General features: G+C 35.5%; 1 protein-coding gene across 2 annotated transcripts in view; it reads left to right on the forward strand.

The window, feature by feature from the left end:
• The window catches only part of LOC127951388 (calsyntenin-2-like), a 229,851-nt gene that overhangs the window by 163,717 nt on the left and 40,142 nt on the right, over positions 1-25,992 (forward strand). For both annotated transcript variants that reach the window (XM_052549263.1, XM_052549262.1), the window contains exons 9-14: positions 10,959-11,121; positions 14,300-14,466; positions 14,726-14,874; positions 22,785-22,993; positions 23,460-23,627; positions 25,610-25,755. In XM_052549263.1, the coding sequence (XP_052405223.1) occupies positions 10,959-11,121; positions 14,300-14,466; positions 14,726-14,874; positions 22,785-22,993; positions 23,460-23,627; positions 25,610-25,755 (1,002 nt within the window). The remainder of the gene's footprint in view (positions 1-10,958; positions 11,122-14,299; positions 14,467-14,725; positions 14,875-22,784; positions 22,994-23,459; positions 23,628-25,609; positions 25,756-25,992) is intronic.

The raw sequence follows: 25,992 nt of genomic DNA on the forward strand, positions 1-25,992 counted from the left end.
TGTGTCAGATTTCAGTCACAACAGTTTTGTGTCTTAATCATAATGTAATGCTTTCATGCTGGTCACCGTATTTTCCTTGAGTGATGTGTTTTGTGTGATTGGCTCATTAGGTCTGTGTTTATGGTGCTTGGCTGTTTTCATTTTTTGAATTGTGGCCACTGCGTGAACTAAATTCACTTGATAAACAAGGTTTAAGTGTAGAATGGCAGTCTTGCTCCAAAAGCTTAATGAATACTGAGAAAGTCACCATGAAGGACGTGCCTGCTGGGTTTTTCAGCTATGGTGTATGGTGTATTAGAAACTGTAAAATGGTAGTTCAGTTCAGGCAAACACTCCAAGCTACTGACGCAAAAACCCAGCACTTTTTGAGTGGTTTGTGTATTAAGGATTTTTGTAGTATATAGAGAGTTTCTTTAAGCGCATGGTTGGTAAAACATTTATTTTGTGGTCCAGGGTCACATTTATAATATTGTTTTCTTTAGCCAAGGTAATTATTGTTATTAATATTATTATATCTTATTAATAATATTATATATAGTGAATAGAGACTTTGCTGGTGTGTAGCCAATGAACATGCAAACCTCAAATGATATAGAAATGTCAACTAAAAAACGCAATGTGAATGTGGAAAATATTGTCAGTAGTAGACTAGTACAGGTAATTTGCCAATGCCCTCTCAATTTTTTTTTTTCATGTACCTGCATGTGACTTTTTTCCTCTTACTTAAGTGGCACTGGAGAGGAAGAGAAATGGAATTGTCACTCTTCATTTTGTCATGGCTTTATATCTATTCTGTTACTTGCTACAGTATATGTAGAAAACAGAGGTTTGATGATGGGGAAAGTTATCTCTGTTAGAAGGTTTTTTTTTGTTTGTTTTTTTTTTTTACCAGATAAATATTTTTATCCAGTCAAATTTGAAATATTACTCCAAAAACTACAAAAAGACTGTATTTTAACTATTTAAAATCATGAATAGCTTCCAAAATTGCTTACAGAGCACAGTGGGTGATCTGTGTAAACATTTAATTTTGTGCAATGTAATTATGTAATACAATATTTGTTTTGTTTTTGATTCAGTTTATGAAACTACAGAGCTCACAATTGTACAGTTTTAAGCACAAATCCAACACTTGCTTTGTGTTACTTTCTCTTTCCAAACTCTCTCTTTTTGCTGAACATTTGTGTCTGCCCTGAGGAAAGCAAGTCAGACCCTCTGTCCACATTCACAGCAGAAGCCACATACAGTACTGTCCACAGCACAGCCAATATCACGGCCCACTGCAGATCTCAAAGCTGCTCTGCTGGATCAGTCACTGATCTCCGCCGTATCATTTTGGCCAAAGAACTGTCATTTGTACAGTATGTGTCATTGCAATCAGTAAATTGCAGTGTTTGTCTTTTTCTCATCACAGCGGATCGACCACTGGGCCTAGACCTTCATCTGAAAGCAAGTGGTTTGAAGTGTCTCTTTCATTGACTTTCTCCATAGGAGGTGCACCATTTAATTTAATTCTAGAGGGATGACCAAGTCAGGTATGAGTGTCTGGCTGAGCTCCATCTGTCGTGGCGAATATCGGCTGTGATAGAGTATCAGTGCGCAGGTGTCTTGAAGATCTCCTTATGCTAACAATAGTAGCGTTCTTGAAGATAAGGAGGCAGGTGTGTGCATAGCAGTGCCAAGCATGTGCTAGTCGGCACAGCAACAAACTTCCCAATCAATTACCCAGAATGCCCTTTGCTGACTCACAATCAGGATGATGGGAACAGCAGTACTGCTATCTGAAGATTCTTCCCAATTTTGCATATTATGATCTTTATTTCAGTCTACCGATTTGCAAATGTTTCTTTCCAGTAATCGATTGTGAGATGTGTATCTACACCTCCAAAAAAGAGGGGAGACAAAAAGCGCTTCTTCACTTGTATTTTTGCCATTCCGTATATAGAACAAATCATTCCTCCCACAAGGCCATTTGAGGGAGCAGATGAAGGAACAGATAAAGGGGCTCCTAAAATTAGCCTAATCTGCTGTTCAATCAAGGAAATAATGAAACCTTGATTTGCACCTCCCAATTCAGCTCACAGTTAGAGTCCCCCTTGATTAAATGCCATCTCCGAAAAGTTTTCTGCAGTAGCCAAATGCCTTGTAGTGGGGAAGGGATGGGCAAATTAAGCCTTGTGAACCACTGAGGCTATTCTCTTGACTGTTTCGGAAAAGAGTCAAAGCTTTGAGAGTCTCGAAAACAGCGCCATCTGGTGGTTCATAAAAAACCGAAAGCCTGAGAAATACGCTACATAGAACAAGACATCTAAAACACATTCCACAGATCGATTCAAGTTATGCACACACACAAAAAAAAGCCTAACAGTGTTTGTGTTTGTTGGATTTCTGTGCATCATGATATCGTATGGAACTGAATTGATGACATGATAATCATAACTGAACAGACCGAACCAAACCAAACTGTTAGAACAGTGTAGGTTCACACCCTTAATTAAATGTAACAACATAATAAAATGTAATTTTGTTTGTTTGTTTGTTTGTTTGTTATCTGCCCATTTTGTGTACTGTGTTGACGGGTTGACCTATAGAAACAAGGAATCTTGGTGAGACATATCGAAGGGCCATAATTTGCTATGCCATCTAGAATTAGGGGAAGGGAAAGTTCCCATTTCTATATTTTGTTTGAAAAATACTGGGAAATATGCTAATGACTGCTGGGATTCATTAATATGTTTGATCTGTTTTCACAGAAAGTCAGATTTTTGATTGAGGGAAAAGAGATAGAAATTTTATTTAATTTATTTTATTATTTAGATGGAAAGTGTGATAAATAGTAAATGTTTAATTTTTTCCTCATTTTAATATTATGAAAAATGCTATATGGAGATTTCCATTTTTTATGATGATGATACAAACTGGTCTTTAAATCAAAAAACTGATTCATAAAAAGAATGAGTGTTCTGGCTAATGATGGTTAATTCAGAGACAGCATCTTTATGCCGGAGACTTTTGTTTATGATTTTTTTTTTAAATCATTAAAATCATCAATAGTTTTACTTTAAAAAAATGTAAATTTTTTGTGAATAGCAAATTAAAAATAAAATGTGTAAAATGACATGAAGACCCAGTCAATGTAAAATAAAATACTTGCTTAATTACAATTATACTGTAAAATATATTACACATTATTATTTAACACAATAATATTCTCTCTTTTCTTTTTGGAACCTGTGATACTTTTTTAAATTATTGATGAAAAAAAAAAGAAGCATTTATTCAAAAATAGAATATCCACTCCCATTTAAAAGCACAACTGTTTCCAGCATAATAAATGTAATAAATTAGAAGGATTTCTGAAGAATCGTGTGAAACTGAAGACTGTAGTAATGGCTGATGAAAATTCAGCTTTGCATTACAGGAATACATTATATTTCAAAGTATATTAACGTTAACTGTCTCCCGTCCTGTATACGGGACGCCTAGTTACTTCATTATATTACAATTAAATCTAATCTAATCTTGGCGAACTATATATCGTTGGAAAGGTCTAAGACTCCCAAATATATATTTTACCAATCTTTTTTGTAAAAAAGTATGTAGGAAAAGTAATATATTAATTTATGACGAGTGCACCCTCTACATAATAACAGGAGTTCTGACCTTTGTTAAAAAAAACTTCTTCGTTGCCTTTTTCTCTATCACATTTTAGAAATCATCAGAAAAGAAGAATCAACTGAAAACTTAAAATCTCAAAATTCATCCTTTAAAACCCATTTTAAAATCAGACATTGCATTACCATGTAAATGGTGCATCAATATCATGTTACAAAATGTTTTCACTCATTAATTATAAATTTGTAAGTTTGGATCGTGCACTATAAAGTCTGTGTTCAAAAATGTGTGTGACAGTTAAGGGGTTAAAATAGAAAAACATTATAAATATACATAAAATTGTAACAATATTCGCAATACTGCTGTTTTTACTATATTCTTTATTTTTAAAAATGCAGCTTTGATGAGCATAAGAGATTTAAAAAAATATATTACAAATATTACTGATATCTATGCATGTACTTATGTGCATATATATATATATATATATATATATATATATATATATATATATATATATATATATATATATATATATATATATATATATATATATATATATATACACACACACATATGTAGTACACATGGGTTAGATACATATATATCTCAGCCAACCCTAGAGACCAGAATCTCAGTGTATTGCGAGCCTTATCTGAGCAGCAGCACAAGCCTGCAAACACAATGTATTAATGTTGAATGAGGAACAGGTCTGTACCGCTGCAGCCTGCGAGGCATTTCTCTCCTGCAGCCAACATGACACAATGATGTTTGTGCATGTAGAAAGAGACGTATAGTTCTAGGTGTGATTTGTATTGCAGCTCTCGCTTATTGTCACACTCTCATTTATTTGTTTGCTCTGAAGGTCGTGCACGCAGTATGTTGACGGGAACAGATTAAAAATGTTTAGAGCAAAAAACGAGAGGAGCGAGCAAGGGATGGGGGTGGAGGAGGAGGCCAAATGTAAGCGTGTTTTAATCCTTGGCGGTGTGTGTCTTTGTGTGCTGAAACAGCCAAAATCATCTCCTGTCAGGCCAAGATTAATGCTTCATGTGTGTGTTTCATTAGCAGCAAAGCCTGCACATGTTCACACAGTGCCGTGTCCTGTTCGTTCCTCGACAGACATGTAATGAGGACGAGAACGGACAGAGCCTGCAGAGGTTGTCATCAGCGCTCTTATGAATGGCAGTCAAAAGCCTTTTCAGTCTGTTTAGAATAGAGGTGGGTTATGATCGTTGACTAGCTGACCAACAACTGATAAGTTAGTGACGACTTTCGTTTTTTTATTTCTTGGTTTTTGTATTTTTTTACAGCAGCTCTTTAAACCTACTGTCAGAGACCCACATATAAAATATAAATGAAGTATTTATTTATTTATTTATTTATTTTGCTGGATGTTACTAGAATGGGTTAATATAGTCCAAAGTTAAAATACAATGTTAATTATGAGATACTTTTTTTTTCACAAATGTAAAATACAATACTTTTGTATGGAAATTGTATGGAGTTATTTATATAACCAATGTATAATTTAAGTCTTAATATATAAAATCTGATAAATGGTTAGATTTCAAAGGGTTTCCCATACATTTTAACATATGAAAAAACACATATTATGACTTCCGTGAACAAATTCATGGTTTCATTCATAATTAGTGTCATTAAGAAATTTTTTTTAATTTATATTTATTTTCACAAAATCAAAAAACATTTATCCATATATTTCATATATTTATTTATCCAATTTAATCCACCTTTAATTGCTATAACCACATTGCTATTTTTAGATGAATGCTTTTAACTGTTGTGGTTTTGTTTTCAGTGAACATCTCACCAATTGTTTGACCCCTTTGTTCTGGTCTATTCTGCTGTGCTTCATCTAGGTTTTTATTTTATTTATATATTTATTTAAACAGAAGAATCCATTTTTTGTTGCAATTAACAAGCATCAAGTGTTGTCCACATGTTTACACACTGCAGGCTATTTGTTTTCATACTAAACAGAAGCCCAGTTTTTGGAGAGCCGTTGCATGAGCAGTTTAATTAACCAGCGCTAATGCTGCAGTTTTATCCCTCACTGACACTGGACATTGCTTAGGCTTTCTAAATTGCATGAGCTTATTTTTGCCTTTTTATGTCTTGAAGAGTCTTTTTTCACCCCCTTCTTTCTTTAATGTGTTGTTGGCAACACTATTACAATTTCTGCTCTCTTTTGAGGAAACAGCAGGTGTTCCATTACATCTTAAAGCCATAGTTAAAACAGTCACTGTAAAAATGGGTCTTGGTGTACAACTAGACTTAAAAATTCTGTTTTATTCTGTTGTTATGCAAGGGGTTAAAATCCCAGACTTTTTAAGATGACTGACAATGGCATCCAGTGATCAGCATTCAGTGTCAAGTGCCCAAACGACCAAAATTGTGTGTGTGTGTGTGTGTGTGTGTGTATCTCTGCGTGTGCATGTTTCTTACATTGAAAAGATTGCCGCAAAAAGGAAAGAAAAATTGAGGTTTTTGAAGAGTCCATTGTAAAAAGGAGATATAAGAGAACGAGAGGAATAGAGGTGTGGAGTGATATCTGTCTCCAGAGGCAGCAGTTAGATGAGAAGAGAGACCATCTCTCTGGAGACCTGGGATCTTCTGTCCATTAACTCCCCTCTGCAGCAGCTCAGCATCAGCTTCAGTTCCATATGGTGCTCTCCATAACAGCACGTTGTGTATGAATAAACATGTTTACTGCATCATACAAGCACATTATCATTATGACATTACAGGTGCTCTGATAATAACAATTCAGTTACCTGTAAATGTTACCAGGTGGCATGAGTTAAAGGGGTCATATGATGCCACTAAAAAGAACATTATTTTGTGTATTTGGTGTAATGCAATGGGTCTCATTCATGAAACATTCGTAAATATACGAGTAAATATCTGAGTGATTTGCGCGTAAAGAGAACTTCCCGAAAACTCTTCTCCTGATTCACAAAAACTTCGTAAACGTCAGATGTGATAGTGAAATGTGTGTGTGTGTTAATGAATTCCAATCAGTCGTAAATGGGACGCGCGTGCACGCTCACTCTCAATTACCATAAATCCCGCCCATTAAATCCGACTGACAACTATATATGAGCATCATATTATGACACCAAACGAAGGATTTCAACATGTCTTCTCAAAAGCGACTGAAAAAGAAACATTTCTCAGCTGCAGAAATTGAAGTTTTATTATCAGAAGTTCATTCAAAACGCCACATTTTATTTTATCAAGCGTACTAGTGGCGTATCAGGTCCTAAAAAAGGAAGTTTGGCAGCATATTACAGATCCTATTACTGGCTCTCATAATAAAAGTTAAAAGAAAAACCGTATGTAATTAATATATATAATATTTTTTTTCAAAATGCTGTGTAAATATTTACCCGATTAAGGTGAATTAAAATGCAGCTGTATTAATGAGCAAAACGTTCAGACGTTAAACGCACTATTTATGCGTGGCTGGGAGCAGGTGTAGATTTCTTTCATACCAACTAACATTTGGAAAATACGAACGTTTTAATGAATCCGAAAATTTGCGCCAAAACCACTTTACACGCGATTTACACAAAAATTCGTTCTGCTCGTGTTTCATGAATGAGACCCAATGTGTTTATACGGTTTAAGGTAAAAAAATAAATAAAATAAAAACACATTATTTTCCACATAATGTACATTAATGTTGCTCCTCTATGCCATGCCTTTCTGAAACTTTTAAAGATTTTTAAAAAGCTGAAAAGCTGAATCATCTGAAAAGTGAGGTGTACGCTGATTGGCTAGCTATCCAATATGTTGTGATTGATTGGATGCCTCAAGCATGTGACGGAAATGTTACACCCCTCACCATACTGTGAAAAATAAAATAAACACACTGTTTTTTTGTGTATTGCATTGCTTATCGCGCTGTGTTAACATAAAACTATGTCTGCATTTGTGAATGGAGAAACGACAAACAACAAGCGCTAATCTACACTGCTTAAAACTTGCATTTGAATCATAAGTGGCAAATACTTATGTAAACGTACTTACAGACTGTGAGTCAGAAGCGCCAGACTGTCCTTGCAAAGTTTGAACTACCCCATTTTATAGAAAGAGACACTGGCATTGGAATCGCATCATATGACCCCTTTAATCGTAATGAAATTAAGTTTATTTGATTTTTCAAGCATCATTTGCTTACAGCACAGTGGAACAAAATGTCTCAAGAAATAGAAAAATTAATTGACAATCTTAAAAGCACCACTGATGATGGGAAAAAAGACACACTTCAGTCGTGAAAGCTGTCTGTCTGATGCCAGTACAGTTTTTATTTTTGCATTTTTTTGACACCTGGTAGTTAAAGTTTTAGTAATTTTGTTATATACTTTTGCCATTATTATTATTATTATTATTTATTTATTTTTAGCTTTACTTTTAGTTGTTTTTTCAACTTCATCTTGACAATCTTACTCTAATGTGGTGCTGGTACTGATGCAATTAAAAAAAAAAGACATTGCAATGGAAAGTGTTGTTTATTTGCATTGCTGTTCACACAGTGAGTTCACACATGGCACAGCGCATTGGAACAAAATTTCTCAAGAAAAGTAAAGCTGAATCATTTTTAACTTTGTCTTGACAGTCTTAACAATATAGTACTGATGCAAAAAAATTTAAATGAAAAGAAAAAAAAAAGAAAAAGGTAAGACATGCATTTGTCTAAGTTTTCTGTCTGGCACCAGTGTTTTAGAATTGTTTATATATTATTATAGTATTCATTTATATTTTGGGAAAAAAAAAATCCAATGTGTTTTGTCATTTTATGTTATTCAATAGCTTTAGCTTTAGTTTATTTTCTTAGTTCAGTTTTAGTCATTTTAGTATTATTACTTTGAAGCTGTTTTATTTTAGTTATTTGCTCAGGCAACATATCTATAACAACACTATTTAGCACATGTAATGCAACAATTTTTTTTTTTATAAATAATAATTATTCAAATAAAATAAGAGAGAACATTAATACAAGAAAGTTTCCTTGTATACAATTTCTTGTAGCAGCATAGCACAAGAGCATATTCATATTTGTATTGTTTTCCAGTTCTCCTCCCCTCTCTTCCCTCCCCAGGAGTTCCTGTCTTCTTACTGCCTTTCCCACAAATAAAGTGGCAAATGGTCAAAATAGGACAACTTATTGGTATCGCAGCTGTTAAAGTTTGAAAGAGTGAGGCAATTAAATGTGGCTGGTATCTTTAAGCCTGTTTCGCAACTATGTTGAATCTCAGAAGAGATGATTCTCAGAGTAGCAGAAGGCAGTCTATCCTCAACATTTACATGTTTTTCTATTAGGTTTGCTTTCAGTCCTTTCTTTAACAATGCCTACAGCTGGTAACAACCATATAAATGTCAGAAAAGATAAATAATGAAGTGTAGAAGAACTTTAAATGGCTCTGATTGGTTTGCTTTGATATGTTTAAGTGATTTGATGTTTCTCATACTCATAAATCTTTGTCCCTATAATTAGCGTCTGATTATAATTATACCTAATTAATGTAATAGGACAGATGAACAATGATGAATAGTATAGCTAGCGATGGAATATTAAGTTACATTTTTGTTTCATTAAGGGCATGTGAACGTGAACTGTAAACCTAATGTTGATCATCTTAACCTGAGCACAGATATTATTTAGATAAGAACGTGAACCTGATGGACATACTGGAATTTTTCTTTACATAATAACAATGTGTCCTGTTTTTAGATTGTAGTATAGACTGACCCAGACATGGTTCTGGGATAGTTTTACTGTGAATAAACTCACAGTTGGTCAATTAAGTTGTTAATTAGAGGTTGGTAAATTTATGAAGGTCTGTTTTGTTTTGTAATTGTGAATTTTAACTCAAAGTGGGTCAAATAGGTTGCTTAATTCATTATTCTTTTGATTATTTTATTTGTCCTTTATTTAACCAGCTAAAACTTTTACAGAAATGGCCTGGCCAAGATGCAGCACTACATTTCATAAGAACAGTAAACATTGTTGACAACAATTAAAAAACATTTACAAATTAATTATTCCTTCAACAGCTCATTAATCAAGAATTTAAAATTGTTCATTTACGCTAAGGTCTACAAAGTCAAGTTGTGTTGTAAAAATGAATCTTTGGGCACTGCAAACTGAAAAAAAAAAGCTTGTTTTCCAAGTTCGGTTCATGCAAATGAAACAGATAGAATGTACAAGTCCTGAGAGTGCAGAAAATAAGTTCAAAGAGCTTTAGGCTGGGTGAGAGAACAAAGATTTGGAGGCAGTAAACCCAAGATGGATTCATAGATAAATATGTAACAGTGATTACGTGTGTGTGTTAATAATGAAGTCCAACCAACTCTATTATACAATGATGGGCACTAACAATACAGTGCACAGTGATACAGAGAGTCCAAAGAACCTAAAAGTTTGGTAGATGCCGATTTATACAGAATATCTCCATAATCAAGGACTGCCATAATGTCTCAGAAACCAGTCTTCTTCTTGCCTCGGATGAAAAGCAGGGAATATTTTAGAAATAGAACCCAAACTTTACCTTTAATTTTGTCCTAAGTTGATTAATGTGGGATTTAAAAGATAAGGAGTCATCAAGCATAAAACCAAGATATTTATATTCTGTCACAACAACAACTATAGTACCCTGTGAGGTTTTGAGTTGATTTGCCAATTCTTTCTTTGATCATGAAAATAACAGCTTCAGTTTCAGTCATATTCAAAGTCAGTTTTAGGCCACAAAGCCTTTGTTGCACAACATCAAAAGCACTATGGAGTAAGGACACAGCTTGGTGTAATTTAGTGTCATCAGCATAAAAATGAAAATGAACATGACCAATATTAAAATCAAGATTGTTAATATAAAGGATAAAAGAAGCAGAGACACCAAAACAGATCCCTGAGGAACACCCCTCGTAATCTGCAGTGGTGCAGATCAATAACCTTCCATTTGCACACATTGTGTTCTACACACTAAGTAGCTTTAGAAGACTCATTTGATATTCCACTATCTAGTTTTTAGTACACTAAAAAAAAATTTTTTATTACATTTTTATGTTTTTGCTTTGCTTTGTTTTGTGTGTTCCACCAAATCATGTTTAAGATGCGTCAATGTAAAAATGAAGCTTAAAACACACACATTTAGAAATCGACTTTTTATTTTCAATTTTATGTATGCGAAAAACATATCTAAGAAGCAAATCCAATTTGCAGATTGAACCCAAAATCAATATTTGATCAACCAGCAATTGTTTTAATTAGTTTGTTTTGCCTTGTCAACTAGATCTACACTTTTTCTTGTTTCCAGATCTGTGATAAAGAGTGGCATTACTACGTCATCAATGTGGAGTTTCCCTCAGTTACGCTGTTCGTAGACGGTGTGACGTACGAACCCTACCTTGTGACGGACGACTGGCCCATCCACCCCTCTGAGATTGATGTACAGTTAACTGTAGGTGCCTGCTGGCAAGGTGAGACCATGAAGCAACTTTTGTTTTGATTATCCCTTGAAAAAGAGCATCGATAAAATAAAATGGAGGCATAACTGTGGTTTGGAGGACCCAGACAAAGGAGATGATGAATCAGCATCCACCGGTTTTGAGATGTGATCAGATAGTTTTAGACTAAGAGAGGGTATGACTAAGAGATATCTACATTATTGATATGACTGTATGAGCACGGCAGCAGTGGTTCGAATACCAAGAGAGAGGCAATGTGTTTGGCCGTAGGCTACCCTGATTCTTCATTTAATCAAAGAGACCTCAGGCATGAAAACATCAAAAAAGAAACACGGCCTGTCAATTTCATCCTTTTGAAATGGAGCTAATGATCGCATTTGAATGGAGAGTCTGTCCTTAACACAGCTTTCACGAACTAAATAATTGAACAAGCCTGAGAGAATGGAGTCACGGCTAAATCATTGTTCTAGACGACACGGTTCTAAGATCCGACTTTTCAGCACCATTTTACATTTCTTTTCATCCGTGCTGATCGAGGATTATTCTGTTTTTTCACTGGCTTTGAATTGTGCTTTTTTTTTCTTCTTTTAGAAGAGGTCCATAGTAAGGATTAAGAGACCCTGAATTGGGGACAAGTTCACTTGCTATTACATCCCAGTGAAGCTGGTCTAAGCTCCACTAAACCGCAACTGATAACTTTTCAAGCCATTAGCGGCCAAGATTGCTTCTTGCACCCTGTCCATTTTCACTCCGTGCAATCAACAACGAAGCGACAAACCAGTTCATAATGGAAAGCGAGGATGGTATTTGTTCAGGCCAAATTGAGATCCTTGTCTTCTTTAGGGTAGAAATTGGGTTTGGTGGCCATTGTCTTGACAAGACATCAAACAGGATTATCTGCTTTTTTATAGAGCTTTGTTTAGCACATTAACTGATCCATTGTGTAATTTATATGTTAATGTGTGTGTATATATATATATATATATATATATATATATATATATATATATATATATATATATATATATATATATATATATATATATATATATATATATATATATATATATATATATATATATATATATATATACTTTTTTGTTCTTCAGTTGGAGTGAAATGCCACACTGTTCAAAAGTTCAGAACCATAAAATCTGAATTTATTTTCTCCAAATTAAGTTAAAAACAGTAATAATTTTAATATTATTACAGAACTGTTTTCTGTTTTAATATATTTTTTTATGAATTTTATTCCTGTGATTGCAAAGCTGAATTTTCAGCAGCCATGAATCCAGTCTTCCGTGTCAGATGATCCTTCAGAAATTATTCTAATACTACAATTTTGATGCTCAAATAACATTTCTTCTTCTTACTATTAGTTCAAAATGGTTGTTCAAATTAATGAAGTGTGGGAACTGTGAAATAGTGTCTTTTTCAGGACACTTCCATGAAGGTTAGGAATACAGCGTTTATTTGAAAAAGAAATATTTTGTATGTTTTTAAATATATGTTGTTATTTTTTATTATGATTTTTGACATTGCATTAGTATCACTTTCTTTAAAAAAAGAAAAATAATTTTGACCCAACACTTTGAATGGTATATTTTGTTGTTAAAGAAAATATATATATATATTTCTTCCAAAATATAATTTCTGTAATCATTTGGTAAAAATAAAAAATAAAAAAATAAATGTGCAAGTATCCTTAAACAGAATCTAATTCATTAAATGACTCAGGATCATTTTTGGGTGAACTGTTCATTGAAGAATAAAAACAAAGACAAAATGTTTTTAAAAGGCTGCTCTATAATATACGTGTCTAAAGGAAGATAAATAAGGCCATTACTGAGCTGCTTCTCAGTAACATCTGAATATTTTTGGTTATAATGAGAAATCAGATGTGCTAATCTAAATGTAAGGTCATGGCAGTGCCTTTTCCACAGGGCTCAGGATGTGTTCTGCTTGTTATTATCTGTCATGCAGCTACTGATCGATACAGATGTGAAGGTGACAGCTCTTATATGCCATGCGGGGACTGCAGTCTCATTAGCACTTTTGTCCTTTAGGGGGAGCACGAATGAGAATACAAATGTTCCTCTGCTGTTTAATTTTTGGAATAACATTTAATTGATAACATCTGTCAGCTAAATAATTTAAAAACAGAAGCAATTAAGCATTGGAAGCACAGATTTCGGGGTGACAGTATTCGCTGCATCTGGATCTATTAAACTCCCCAAATCTGTCAGATCATCAGTCAGGGATGTATGGGAGGGAAAACAGCAGGTGTTATTGGTGTTGGTTATTGGTGTTATTGGTATTGCTCTTATTCTAACTCCCTCTCATTTTTTTTTTTTTTTTTTTTTTTTGATCAAGGTTCCTAATAAGTAACTATTCCTTAATAAATAAATAAATATATGCATACATACATACAGTACATACATACAAGTAAAACATGCTGTCACTCAGGAAAGAAAAGACAAATGACCTTGATGACCAAATCAGGTCAAGAAAACCAGTAGCAATTCACTGTGTAAATATTACATGATGTTATATTAATTGGTTAGATTTTGAATTAAGAAAATTATGGAGAACAACTTGATAACTACATTACCCATGATGCAATACAGACAATTCCACCAATCAGCGAGTCACAGTGAGCAAAATGCATATAAAGAAAGCAATGTGAATGACACAATCAATTCTCTAATGCAATAAAAAATTCTAATCATTTGTATAATTATTACTTAAAATAGTTATAGAGTCACAATGTTTCATGGGATTGTAGTTCTTGTAAATAATAAATAAATAATACCAAAAACAATGTAATTCATATATATATTGAGTTCTTGCTACTGGTGCATCAGAGTCTATTTTGTTCTTTGGATAAACATCTGTTTTGCATGCACAGGATTGTGGGTTATCATAGAGAGCAAAAATACAAAAACACATTTTTATTTTTTTTTTACCTAGCAGATGGAGGCATTTCAGTACACAAATCTTGTCTTCCAACCTCTGGATAGTGCCAGATAAGGTGTTTTTGACATTTTGACACAGATGCACGCAGAGTGTAACACAGCTTTCAGATATCTTTAGCTTTTGTAAAGTATTTTTTGTTGCCAGTGACCGCAAGTATGCATGTGCATGATTTGTAATGTGTTTTTTTTTTTTTTTTTTTTTTTTTTTTTTACAGGAGGAGAGGTGACCACTCCACGGTTCACACAGTATTTCCGGGGAAGCCTCTCAGGCTTGACTATCCGACCTGGGAAGATTGCAACTCAAAAGGTGATCTCCTGCCTACAGGCTTGCAAGGAAGGCCTGGACATCAGCTCGCTCGAGAGTCTTGGTAAAGGCATAAAGGTACATGCGCACACACATATGCATACATATATGCAAAGCCTTTCATTGGAAGGATTATAGGCATTCCATTCTTTGTCCATCTCTTTAATATCATCTGAATATATTTGAAACCCTTTGACATCAGTCATTCCCAGCCGTCATTTATTCATCTATATGTAAATGTGTTGACTTGTTCATTCGCTTCTTTGCTTTTAGGTTTTTTTCTTCTCTCTCGATTATGAAAATTGGCTCTTTCTCACACTCTCTTGATCCCTCTCAGTTCCACTTCAACCCGGCTCAGTCAGTGCTGGTCATGGAGGCAGATGATCTGGAGAGCATCAACACAGCCATGACAAAAGTTTCCTACATTAACTCTCGGCAGTTTCCCACTCCCGGTTTGCGCAAACTCCACATAACCACTACAGTCCAGTGAGTACTGCACTAAAAGTCAAAAACATCCCATAAAACATCATTAAATCAGCTCATAAAGGCTTTGATAGATTGATAACCCTGCAATCTCTCTCTGAGATGCATACTAAGTATAGTAGTAAATATTCAAGTGAATGATTAGTGTAATTAGCTTGCATCTTAGGGGTTCATTTAAAGCATTGAGTGCTTTGAATGTCTGATGATCTTTTTATTTATTTTTTTTATCTCACAAACAAGTTTTAATAAAAGCAATGGGTAGATTTTTATGAGTGAAGGATGAGCGGCAGCAGAAGGCTTTTTCCTATCAATACTACAGAGCTAAGGGATGAGAATATAGGGTTGCCTTGGTTACCGATAACATCTGTCTTGTACTGCATGACTCTCAAGTACCTGTATGCAATCTGGCTCTTCTCTTAACTCAGTGGTTCTCAACCTTTTTTTCCACTGGGCCTCACTATGGTCCAAGTGTAAGTCCACATGTCATTTACATATTACATCACCAATACAAACCAACCGGATTTATTATATTATAGCCTAAATATTAGGATATCTAATCGATTACATTCATTGAAATAAATACATTATAATTAAATAAATTATAATATAATTAAAAATTATCATTATAGTTACCATTAATAAAACACCTGATGCTGTCGGGAGCTGACTCATTTTGAAATTCGGCTTGAAAGAAGTAACAGCACAATGAAGTTGCCATTGCAAGTTGCAGTCTATAAGACACGCATGGAAGCATGACTTGACGCGCGACATTGCAGAAAATGCATTCACATGTAGTCTATTTGATCCAAATATGAAATGTAAATGTAATAATCTGAGGTTCTCTCCTGAGATGTTTTACCACATTTCTGTGATTAAGCATGATAGCTGCTAGGGGTGTAACGGTTCACAGGGAATCACGGTTCACCTAGCTTACAGGGAATCCAAAGTGCACCCAAACACCAGACCTGTTGGTTATTGGAGGATCTTCTATTTCTGGTCTGTTAAAAGCATTGGCCACCGCGTACCGTGCATGAACTGCTCGCTCACTCAGCGCGTAATGTATGTGTCGAAAACGTTAGGCACGTTATACTTTCACTGAAGCAAGCTAACGATCTCGGCGTCAGCATGGAAAGTGAGGAACTAACTAATCTCTGCTTCATTTCAGTTTGCACATATTTCTTTATTGCAAACATTGATCTTCCTTCAAAACAGCCGGTAAAAGAGTCACACGATAACGCGCATCATCACTTCGACACTGCATTAGTTCCGCTAATTTGCCGTGTCCGATGTGCAGTGTGAAAGGGGCTCTACAGTACTTTCACTGCTGATGCTGTGACTATTCATATGTGTTCCTTCACTGCAATTTTCCACATTTCGTTATTCTCCCTCAATAACAAATTTGTCCATTCTGATGCTCAATTTTACCAAACTACTGGCTGCTGCTGATTATTTCTATATAATTATGCCAGAGTGCGCTATTGTAAGTGTAAGCGTAATGTGTAACTATGTGAGTACATGTCTGCTCATGTTTGAAAATAATATATGAAAAACAATTATTTTACATAACAAAAACATTATAGCTCATATTTGTTTAGTACATTTTTAAATTCATGTAAAAACTAAAATTAATTGTAAAATAGAAAGTTATTTTTATGTGTTCAGCATGGCGGGCTGCATTTTGTGACGGGCTGTGGGTTGAGAGCCACTGTCCTAAATCATATCCACATATCCCAAAGAAACTTACCCTGGCAAATTTGAGTAGAGGTGAAGAGAATATGTTTTCAGTTTTTCTCAAAAGATTTAAAATGTTGCCCTATTGAAAAATACAGCTTAAACTAGGGCTGCATAATTAACTGTATTTTTATCAGGATCACGATTTCTGCTTCTCTTGATTGCCTACTGGTTATTTATCCTGAATGTTTGTGTAAGGACGAAAGAACCTGAGATACTTTGATCTCCTGAGAAACAGACAATACAAACATACACAGGCATCTTCAAGACACCCCACAGAGTGGAGGAGCAGGAGACCTCCTTCCCTTCTGGCCATTTGTTTCATTTTAAATCCCTTCACCCATTCTTCCTTCTACTCAGTCTGCTCAAAATGATTACATGAAAATGTCAATGCAAGTGAACTAACACTCATGTCTAGTATCATTGGAAATGTCTCAGTGCAACTGGTACAATGGTCTCACTCTCACAAAAGTAGATTAGAAGATAATACAGATCTGAAGAGTCAAGAGATATCTTGATTACTGTGATGGGAGTGTCCTTTCCAGGGGCCCTCCATGTAAATTACCCCCTGTTCCCATTGAGTTGTAAAACCACCCAGGCTTGGGACCTGAGGTAATGCAAATTCCAATTGTTAGTTTCTGTCTTCATCTCGGGGGATGTTTGTCTTGGTCTGAGGTATTTAAAGGATTGCAGCAAAAGGATCAGGGCGATTTCTGTAGCCAGAAAGCCCGTAGTGGGTTGTGTGTCTCTTCACTTCATACTATGTATTTTCTAAGGTCAGGTATGCATATTTTACTTTTAGATTCATCTTTGAGAATTTGATGTTTTGTATTGATATGATTTGATGTGTTTCAATTGGATATGTAATTGGCAAAATACATATCTACCTGACTGTAAATAAATTGTTACATTTTGATTCTATTCTGTCTTACTCTGTAATTATTGACTAGTAGATTACATTGTATCCTGGTTAGCAACATGAGCACCCGAATGAATGAGTTAATATAAAAATAGAGTTAACTAGAATAATCAAATGTCAGAAGAATATTAATTAAAAAGGCATACAACCAATTTGCATTTCAACCTAAATTCGAGGTCATACTAAAATGGAGTCAGATTAAATAATAAAATGGAGTCAGATTTGAGTTTAACCTAAAATGAATAACTCTACGCGCTGAAAGACAGAACACGCAGGAAACCTTCATCCAGCACCGGATACCTTCCTTGGGCCGAGTGTCTGGACCTTACATTTGTTTCATCTCACATTTCTGTTATCTTTCAATGGTTACTAGGGTTGCCACCTTCAATACAGAAAAATAAAGGACGCCTGGGGGGGACACCCCTCGGGGCCACGGTAACCACAGGTCTGATGACATGCCAGTGGTGGTAAATCACAACTTAAAAACATGTTTTCAAAAAAATATCAATTGCTTTTGAACTTTAGTAATTGTTTTAAATAATGTATTGTTAATTCTACAGTAGCCTATTGAAGAATACAATCATTTAAATTAGTTAAGTTGTTTATTTGCTTCACATAGGCACTGTACTTTTATTATTAAATATATCTCTCTTATCTCTTATTAAAATAATGCTTATGTGTCTGACTGTACACATTAACCGTAATAAACAAATTGGTAACACTTAAAAAATAAGGTTCATTAATTAACTACGTTAATTAGCATTAACTAATAATGAACTGCACTTATACAGCAATTGTTCATCTTTGTTCATGTTAATTTCCACATTTAATAATGCTTTATTAAAATCTTGTTAATTTTAGTTATTGCACTGTGAACTAACATGAGAACATTTCTATTGTTTCTATTGAGAACATTTCTACTGTAACAAATGTATTACTTACTCATTGTTAGTTCATGTTAGTTAATGCACTAATGTTTAATAAATGAACCTTATTGTAAAGTGTATGAAAGTTGTTCTCCACAGCATGCTGTCGTACACGCTTGCACATCTGACAAGCCACTGTGCGAAACAGAGAACACTCGCCGACAAATTGTGCAATTGGCTTGATACTCCTTTCCGCTGACACTTTCCAGCCAAGTACTTTCGTTTCAGCGCTGGACGCAAAAATGGCAGCGAGTATTACCCAATCAGGGGCAAAATAGGACGAGTCTTCACAGAATGTTGGTGGGATGATTTGCATGAGATGCTGCACTGAAGACAACTCCGAAATATGGGACAAACCCCATCCCGTATTGATTGAAAATGGGACGCGCTATTTTATTCTCAAATACAGGACGATTCCATATTTTAAGGGACGAGTGGCAACCCTAATGGTAACAAACCTCCAAAAGGTTTCACGCTTTGGTTTGCCAAATGTCACGATATTAAATCCCCCATTACAAACTTTTCTCTTAAGTGGACATATTTTCTTCCCATTGTTTTACATTGTTTATAACATGGCAACCCTCCACTGTAAAGTTGTTTTAATAGACAAACTTTAATAGAATTTGAAATGGTGTTTTTTACCCATTGTCACGCAAGTCAATCAGATAACAGCTTACCGACACGTCCGGTTGTATCAGATTTTTTAAACACTTTTATTTGCACGAGTGATTTAAGAAACATTCTGCAAGTAAACTAGAGTGATGAGATGCAAATATTCGCTTTGCTTTTGGTGATTTATCCATATATTTTATTCATTTGATCTTTATCTCTTCACCTCTACTCAAATTTGCATTGCATTTCTCAGTAATTGAACCCATGACTTTGGTGTTGCAAGTGCCATGTAGTGTTTTTATATAGATTTGATAGCAAAGCAACTTGGCTGTAGCTGTTATTTTCAGCAGCATGTAGTGTTCTGGCAGTGGTCTTGTGTCTGTGGATAATGGACAGGCCTGCTAGTGGTGATGACTGTAGAGAGACCAGCTGAAAAGAACATGAAAGACCACGGTGAAAGAAAATCTTCTGTGTCAGAGAGCCAGCCTCTGCAGTACAGCACAACACAATTAAAGATACTGTCACACAGCACGGGTCAGAGAGTGACAACACATGGCAGAAAGGAAATCACACACACACAAAAAAAGACTATTCTGTCATGATTTATTGTTCCAAACTAGTTATCTAGTACAACTATTCACTAGGAATAGTGACCATGGCGAATCCACTTACATTTTATTGAAAAATGCAGCATGGACATCGGGTCTGAACATCTCAAGCCGTTTGAAACAACATGAGGGTAAATAAATTGTAACAGAATGTTTTTTTTAGGGGGGGGGGGGGGTAGTGCAGTATATTGTATTAACACACTGCACTATTACTGCACAGCAGAGCAGAAACAGCAGACTTCCTGCTGTTAATTTGACATCTTAAGTACAGTAATAATATACAAAGACTTCACTGGGTTACTTCCTGTCTCATTTTAACAGTGAGCTTACATTCTTTTCTCTCTTTTATCTATTTTCTCTCAGTGTTGCTCTCTCGTCTTTTTTTCCACCATCCTCTCACACAATAAAATGCTCAGAGGCTTTACTATCGAACACTTTAGGTCAGTAATTGGAGAAGATGATAGTTTGATGGTTCTTGTTTGTTGATCATTACCTGGACTTCCTTTCATGTCCAGCATTTTAGTAGTGCTCCATCAAAAAAATAAAAAATAATAATAATAATTGTTGATTTCACTCTCCTCTAATAAATAATTGTGATTCAAGCTGCTGATTTAAATAACTACAATAGCTTAGTTGTTGAGATGGATAACGTTTCCATGACCATCTTTTTTTTTTTCTTTATTTTGTTTCTAATGCATCTTACAGCAGAGAGATCTAAAATGATAAATAAACTGAACTCTGTCTCATATGAAACCTGATTCTGAGTTTGATCATTTTTTTTTTTTTTATAATAATAAGAAATGTTTTTTTGAACATCAAATCAGCCTATTAGAATGATTCTAGTCACTGAAGACTGAAGAAAAACATTATTTAAAATATACTGAAATAGAAAACAATTATTTGAAATTGCAGTCATGTTTCAGAATATGCTGTTTTGCTATATTTTTTATTTAAAAAATGCAGTGAGAGAAAGAGACTTTTAACAACATAAACCCTTACCAATCCCAAACCTTTGAAACATTGCTAGTATTTTTTATGGGGGTCCTTTAGCCTTTGAAAATGCTTTGTTGATTGTCAAGGGTGAAAGGATCATGTCATTTGACAGCAGTCTAATGAAACCTATTGGATCCAATTGCACTTGGCTGATACATTCCCAAATGAAACTTTGCCATAAAGAAGAGAGAGGCTTCTGTACTTGTCTAGTGTGCATTGGTGAAGAGGATTGCCTAAATAAGAACAGACTTCCCTTGTCGATAATGGAGTGAGCCGTAACTCTTGTAATAGCCGTAGTCTGGCTTAGACCAGCTCCCAATATTCTTAAATCAGCCCTCTAAATAAAGCAAGATTGTTGGCCTTTTTCACAAAGCCTTTTAAAGGAGTGAGCATGCTCTCGACTACTCTTTTTTTAGTATGTAGCTCAAGTCGACCAAAGGGAGCCACTTTTACACATCACAAACTTTCCACCGTCACTTTTACTGCAGTCATTAGACGTAATTGTTTTGTTGGTTCCACACAATTTTGCGCTCCCCTTCCTTCTCATTCAAGGCCATTCTCCGTGGCGACTTGAGGGAGAGTGTTTAGGCAAGATGTGTGGAGGAATTACCTCGGGGAGATAGCGCACCATCGCTCGAGCATGGCTAAGCATCACTCCACCCGAGACGGTGGCAGAAAGCGTGCTGTTGTCTTGAACAAACAGATAGTTCTTAATTAGCGGGTGAGTATATAAATGAATTAGTAAACCAACGAGTGCTCTTTAGGGCTCACCCTTGAAAAAGAGTAATTACTGGGTGCATCGTGAGAAAGGGAGGCCTGTTAATCCTAAGACACTTTATTTTCCCCTTTCTCCTCACATACTAGCTGTAATGAAGCTGGAGGGACTCCAGTTTATCCAGCAGGTCTGTGTGTGAGTCTGTTGCGGTCCACGCTTCAGCGCCTTGGTCTTAATCAACACTGCTTCTGACTGCCATACCAACTTCTGCAGCTGGAATCAGGAGGAGGTGGCACCAAGCTGAGCACACTGCTCGTGTTCTCCCAAATATTTTTATCAACTCGCTGCTTTAACACTATTGTTCGGCATCATTAATTGGTCCCATGATTGATTTCACCTGTGAGGTGCGACTGTGCTGAAGTTGACAGTGACAGTCTGAAACAAAAGTTAGACACTGCAGTCATCAACTGTCCAAACACTCAGCTGAAAGAGAGTTGTGAGTGTCAGTGCATTTTAATGGGCTCTTGCTCAAAGTGAGATGCAGACTTTATTTTGGGAAGCAGGAGTGCTTAATTATTTGCAGTGTTAAAATGTGTTTGAATGCATAAAGGTAGGTTGATCTGTTCCTCATAAATCCTGTATGTGAGCATCACCAATGTAATTTACATAATTATTTGTTAATCATAGGTTAAGGAGAAAAAATATTATTATTAACTTAAGTCTTTGTATTTTATTTCCCATTGATAACTCTAAACGATCCTGTATGCATCAATAACTAATCTGAGTCTCAGCCATGTTATTTTAATATTTTGCTAGTCATAAATTCAAATTTATTTATTTTTTACCCCAAAGTCTTTCTTAAAAAGCCATATTGAAACATGTTTTTCTTCATTTTAATTTAAATTGTAATTACTCTTAATGACCAATATCCGTTTCCTTTATCTACATTTTAATTACTTTCATTTGAATTATTTTAATTCTTCATGTATTACTTAAAATGTTGGTTTGTAAGGGGTTGAAAAAAAATAGTATCCTTGTAGTATTTCCTAATGTGCTTTTTTGTTTTGATCCTTCTTTTCTGTCTTTATTCATGTGTACACAGTAAAGTCATAAGTTTGGACACATCTGGATAAATGATAAATGGGTTGGCCTGTCCATTCCCTCAAAAAATATGGGTAAACTCTGCCCAAAAGCATTGTTGGTGTAAAATTACCCTATAAGTAATTTACAGAATGGTGTAGACGGGACAGAAACAGACATTTTGAACATGACTTATTCCAACAGAACCTAAACTGTTTTAAATAGTTATTTTCATGTCAGTCTGTGGTCCTTTGTAACAGTTCTACTCTTCCAGTGTTACCCTGACTTAAGTCTGTTGTTTCCCTTCTCTCTTTTTTTGCGAATTGTAGGTGTTTCGGCGAAGATACGTGCATCTCCATTCCAGACATCAAAGCGATGGTGATGGTGCTGCCGCCCAGTGAACCTCGGATCACCATTGCTGGAGTGGAGTGGCTGGTTTTGCCCGTGGCTCAGCTTCGAGCCCCTGTCGGGGTGGCCCTGTTCAAGGACATACACATCATTAGTACAGTCACCAAGACCGACGCCACCCTCAGCATAGGTGATAGATGACTCGCTTTCACAGCTCATATATTAACATAATCTCACTCCTTTGCATTCATCTATTTCAAAGGTGCCACAGTTGCACATTTTGCCTGTAATGTAATCGTATAAACGTTTTAGAAGATTTACTGAATTTTCCTCCCACGGATTCCTCTCGGAGTGTTTTTTTTTTTTTTTAATAATGCTTTAGTCTATTATTATCAAGATTATAAATGCCTTCTGCTGGTTATTACACTGACCTTAAGTCAATTGTTTTTTATTAGTGTCCTTTTTCATTTAAAGTTCAACAAAAGTGTCCGGCTTCTTTTATCGAATGCAGAGCCGGGGGTAGTGAAACAATACATCATCGAAATTAAATTCATACACAATCAATGGTTGTTTGTGGATACGGCGGGAGGCCATATATTTGCCACTGTGTTTTTGTGCCTGTGTAACGGAGTGTGTGTGCGTGTGTGTTTGTGTAGCCCGCAGGCCTGGTGTGCTGGAGTTGATGCATAACCTGGATTATTGTGATGTGCTGGTGATCGGAGAGGAGCTGGACCCGGAGCGGGAGAGTCTGGAGATCCACCACAGCTCTCTCTTGGGCAAACATCTGGATGCCACCAACTCTACCTCTGGCATCTCCATCTACGGTATGGTCGACCACATGTCTCGATCTACTATACAGCCATCTGCTACAAGAATGTTTATCATAATCTCATTATGTTTCTACTTTACAGTGGCTCTTTCATTTATAGTTTATCCAAAGCTTCTTCCCATTGTTTCAATGTTTGCAAAGGTTATCAATGTAGAACATATGTGACCCTGGACCAAAGGGTCTTAAGTCGCTGGGGTATATTATTAGCAATAGCCAAAAAAATATTGTATGGGTCAAAATTATAGATTTTTCTTTTATGCCAAAAATCATTAAGATTTTTATTAAAGATTATGTTCCATGAAGAAATTTAGTAAATTTCATTTGGACAACTTAAAATGCATTTTCTCAATATTTACTTTTTTTTGCACCCTCATATTCCAGATTTTCAAATAGTTGTATCTCAGCCAAATTAGGTTCTGTCCTAACAAACCATACATACATTGAAAGCTTAATTATTCAGCCTTCAGATGATGTACAGTATAAATTTCGAAAAATAGACACTTAAGACTTTTTTTGTGGTCCATATTTAAAGGGCACCTAATATGCCCCATTTTACAAGATTTAATATTGGTCTGGGTGTCCCAAGAATTTGTCTGTGAAGTTTCAGCTCAAAATACCCCACATATAATTTATTGTAACACAGGGGTTGGCAACCTTTTCGGCATGACGTGCCATTTTTCTGGTTAACCACTGTGCCAACACCCCAGCCCCACCCATTCTAGATTTAAACGGTACATACAGTTATAAATGATATGGAAAAAAAAAAGATCTAAATAGTTTCTGAATATTTGTTAATAAATAGTTTTTTTAACTTTTCCCCCCAAAAAAGTGAATAACAGATACACATGTGTGCCATATGTGTGACAGGGCCAATGCATTAAAACAGTTCAATGTTAATGCGCTGCTTTAATTGATGCGCATGCTCACACAGTCACACACACACACCACTCGGAAACAGAGATCTGAGATCGCTCTGTGCAAAAAGTAACATTCAGAAGCTCGTAAACTTGTCAGTGCTGCCCTGCGACTTTTATTAAACGATACTGAATCACTACATTATATTTCTCAACAACAAGGGGGCAAAATCGCTTCATTGTTTGTAGAGAGAGACAGACGCAGACAATTTACACCCCCCCCCACCCCGTTCACAATTTTTTCATCACTGGATATAGCTTTCGGTCATTTAACATTTCTATCATAAAACGTATTATTAAAAATTGACTAATCTTAAATGATTTGCAGTTTCACCTTTAACGTTAAACTGACACTTCGCACTTTGCTTTGCTTAAACCCCACCTACTTTGATTTGATTGGCCATCTCAGTCAAATGTAATCTGAAGAGCCTAGTATGAGCAGTGTTCGCGGGCGCATCCATAGAAGTTAATTCCCACACGTTAATAGTATTTATATCGCCTAACATGCTGTGTGACTATGAGAAGGTATTAACTCGAAATGTATGTCAGTATGCAGTTTTCCCTATTTTCTGTTTTAATATATTATAAAATGTATTTTATTCCTGTGACTTAGAAAACAAAGCTAAATTTTGTGCAATCGTTACTTCAGTCTTACTAAAAAGTATTTTTTAAATCATTTTTAAGCTCATTTCAGTGCTAAGTAAGGTTGTGTATCCTTGGATATTTAGTAGTATTTTTTGTTTGTTAGATTTTTTCCAAAAACATTTTTAAGCTTTTCTCAAAAACCTGAGCTTTTATCTTTAAAAGTCACTCTTGATTGTGCTCAAAAGCATTGCTCAGACTCTTGAACAGATCTCTGCCTCTATCAATCATTCTGTACATTTGACTTTTTGCAAGCCAATTCAAATTAATGTTATATTTCATAAAGTGGTTTTAGAGTTATTAGAAAAGGATTAAGACCTCCTGCTTGTTCACAGACTCCATGTTGAGTGCCCCCCAGGCCTCTGTAGCTCTTTTGTCTGAGTAGACCGAGTTCCTGACACTGCTCTTTCTTTGGTCTCAGGTGTGGACTCCATGGCGCATTATGAACAGGCCATCAGGCAGGTGAGGTACCATAACTGGAAGCCTGGCGGTCTGTCTGAGAGAAGGTTCCGGCTCAGTTGCTCTGAACTGAATGGACGCTACACAAGCAATGAGTTCAACTTGGAGGTCAGAGACTGCCTTCATATTGGGCATGGCTTCTTATTCTTTTTATTGTCCATTCACTTTATCCCCTCTTTCAATTCCTGCTCTTCTTTCGGCTTTTTGCACTTTTGGACTCCAAGTACTTAAAAGTTAGCTGTGCACTGCTCTTGCAGAGCCTTGACTATTGACTCTTGATTTCTGATTAAGAACTGTCCATTTCGATAGAAAGAGACCGTAAAATCGTTATACCTTTTTTTAAAT

This window comes from Carassius gibelio, chromosome B2 (assembly GCF_023724105.1).
Source record: "Carassius gibelio isolate Cgi1373 ecotype wild population from Czech Republic chromosome B2, carGib1.2-hapl.c, whole genome shotgun sequence".
In the NCBI taxonomy this organism is placed as follows: domain Eukaryota; kingdom Metazoa; phylum Chordata; class Actinopteri; order Cypriniformes; family Cyprinidae; genus Carassius; species Carassius gibelio.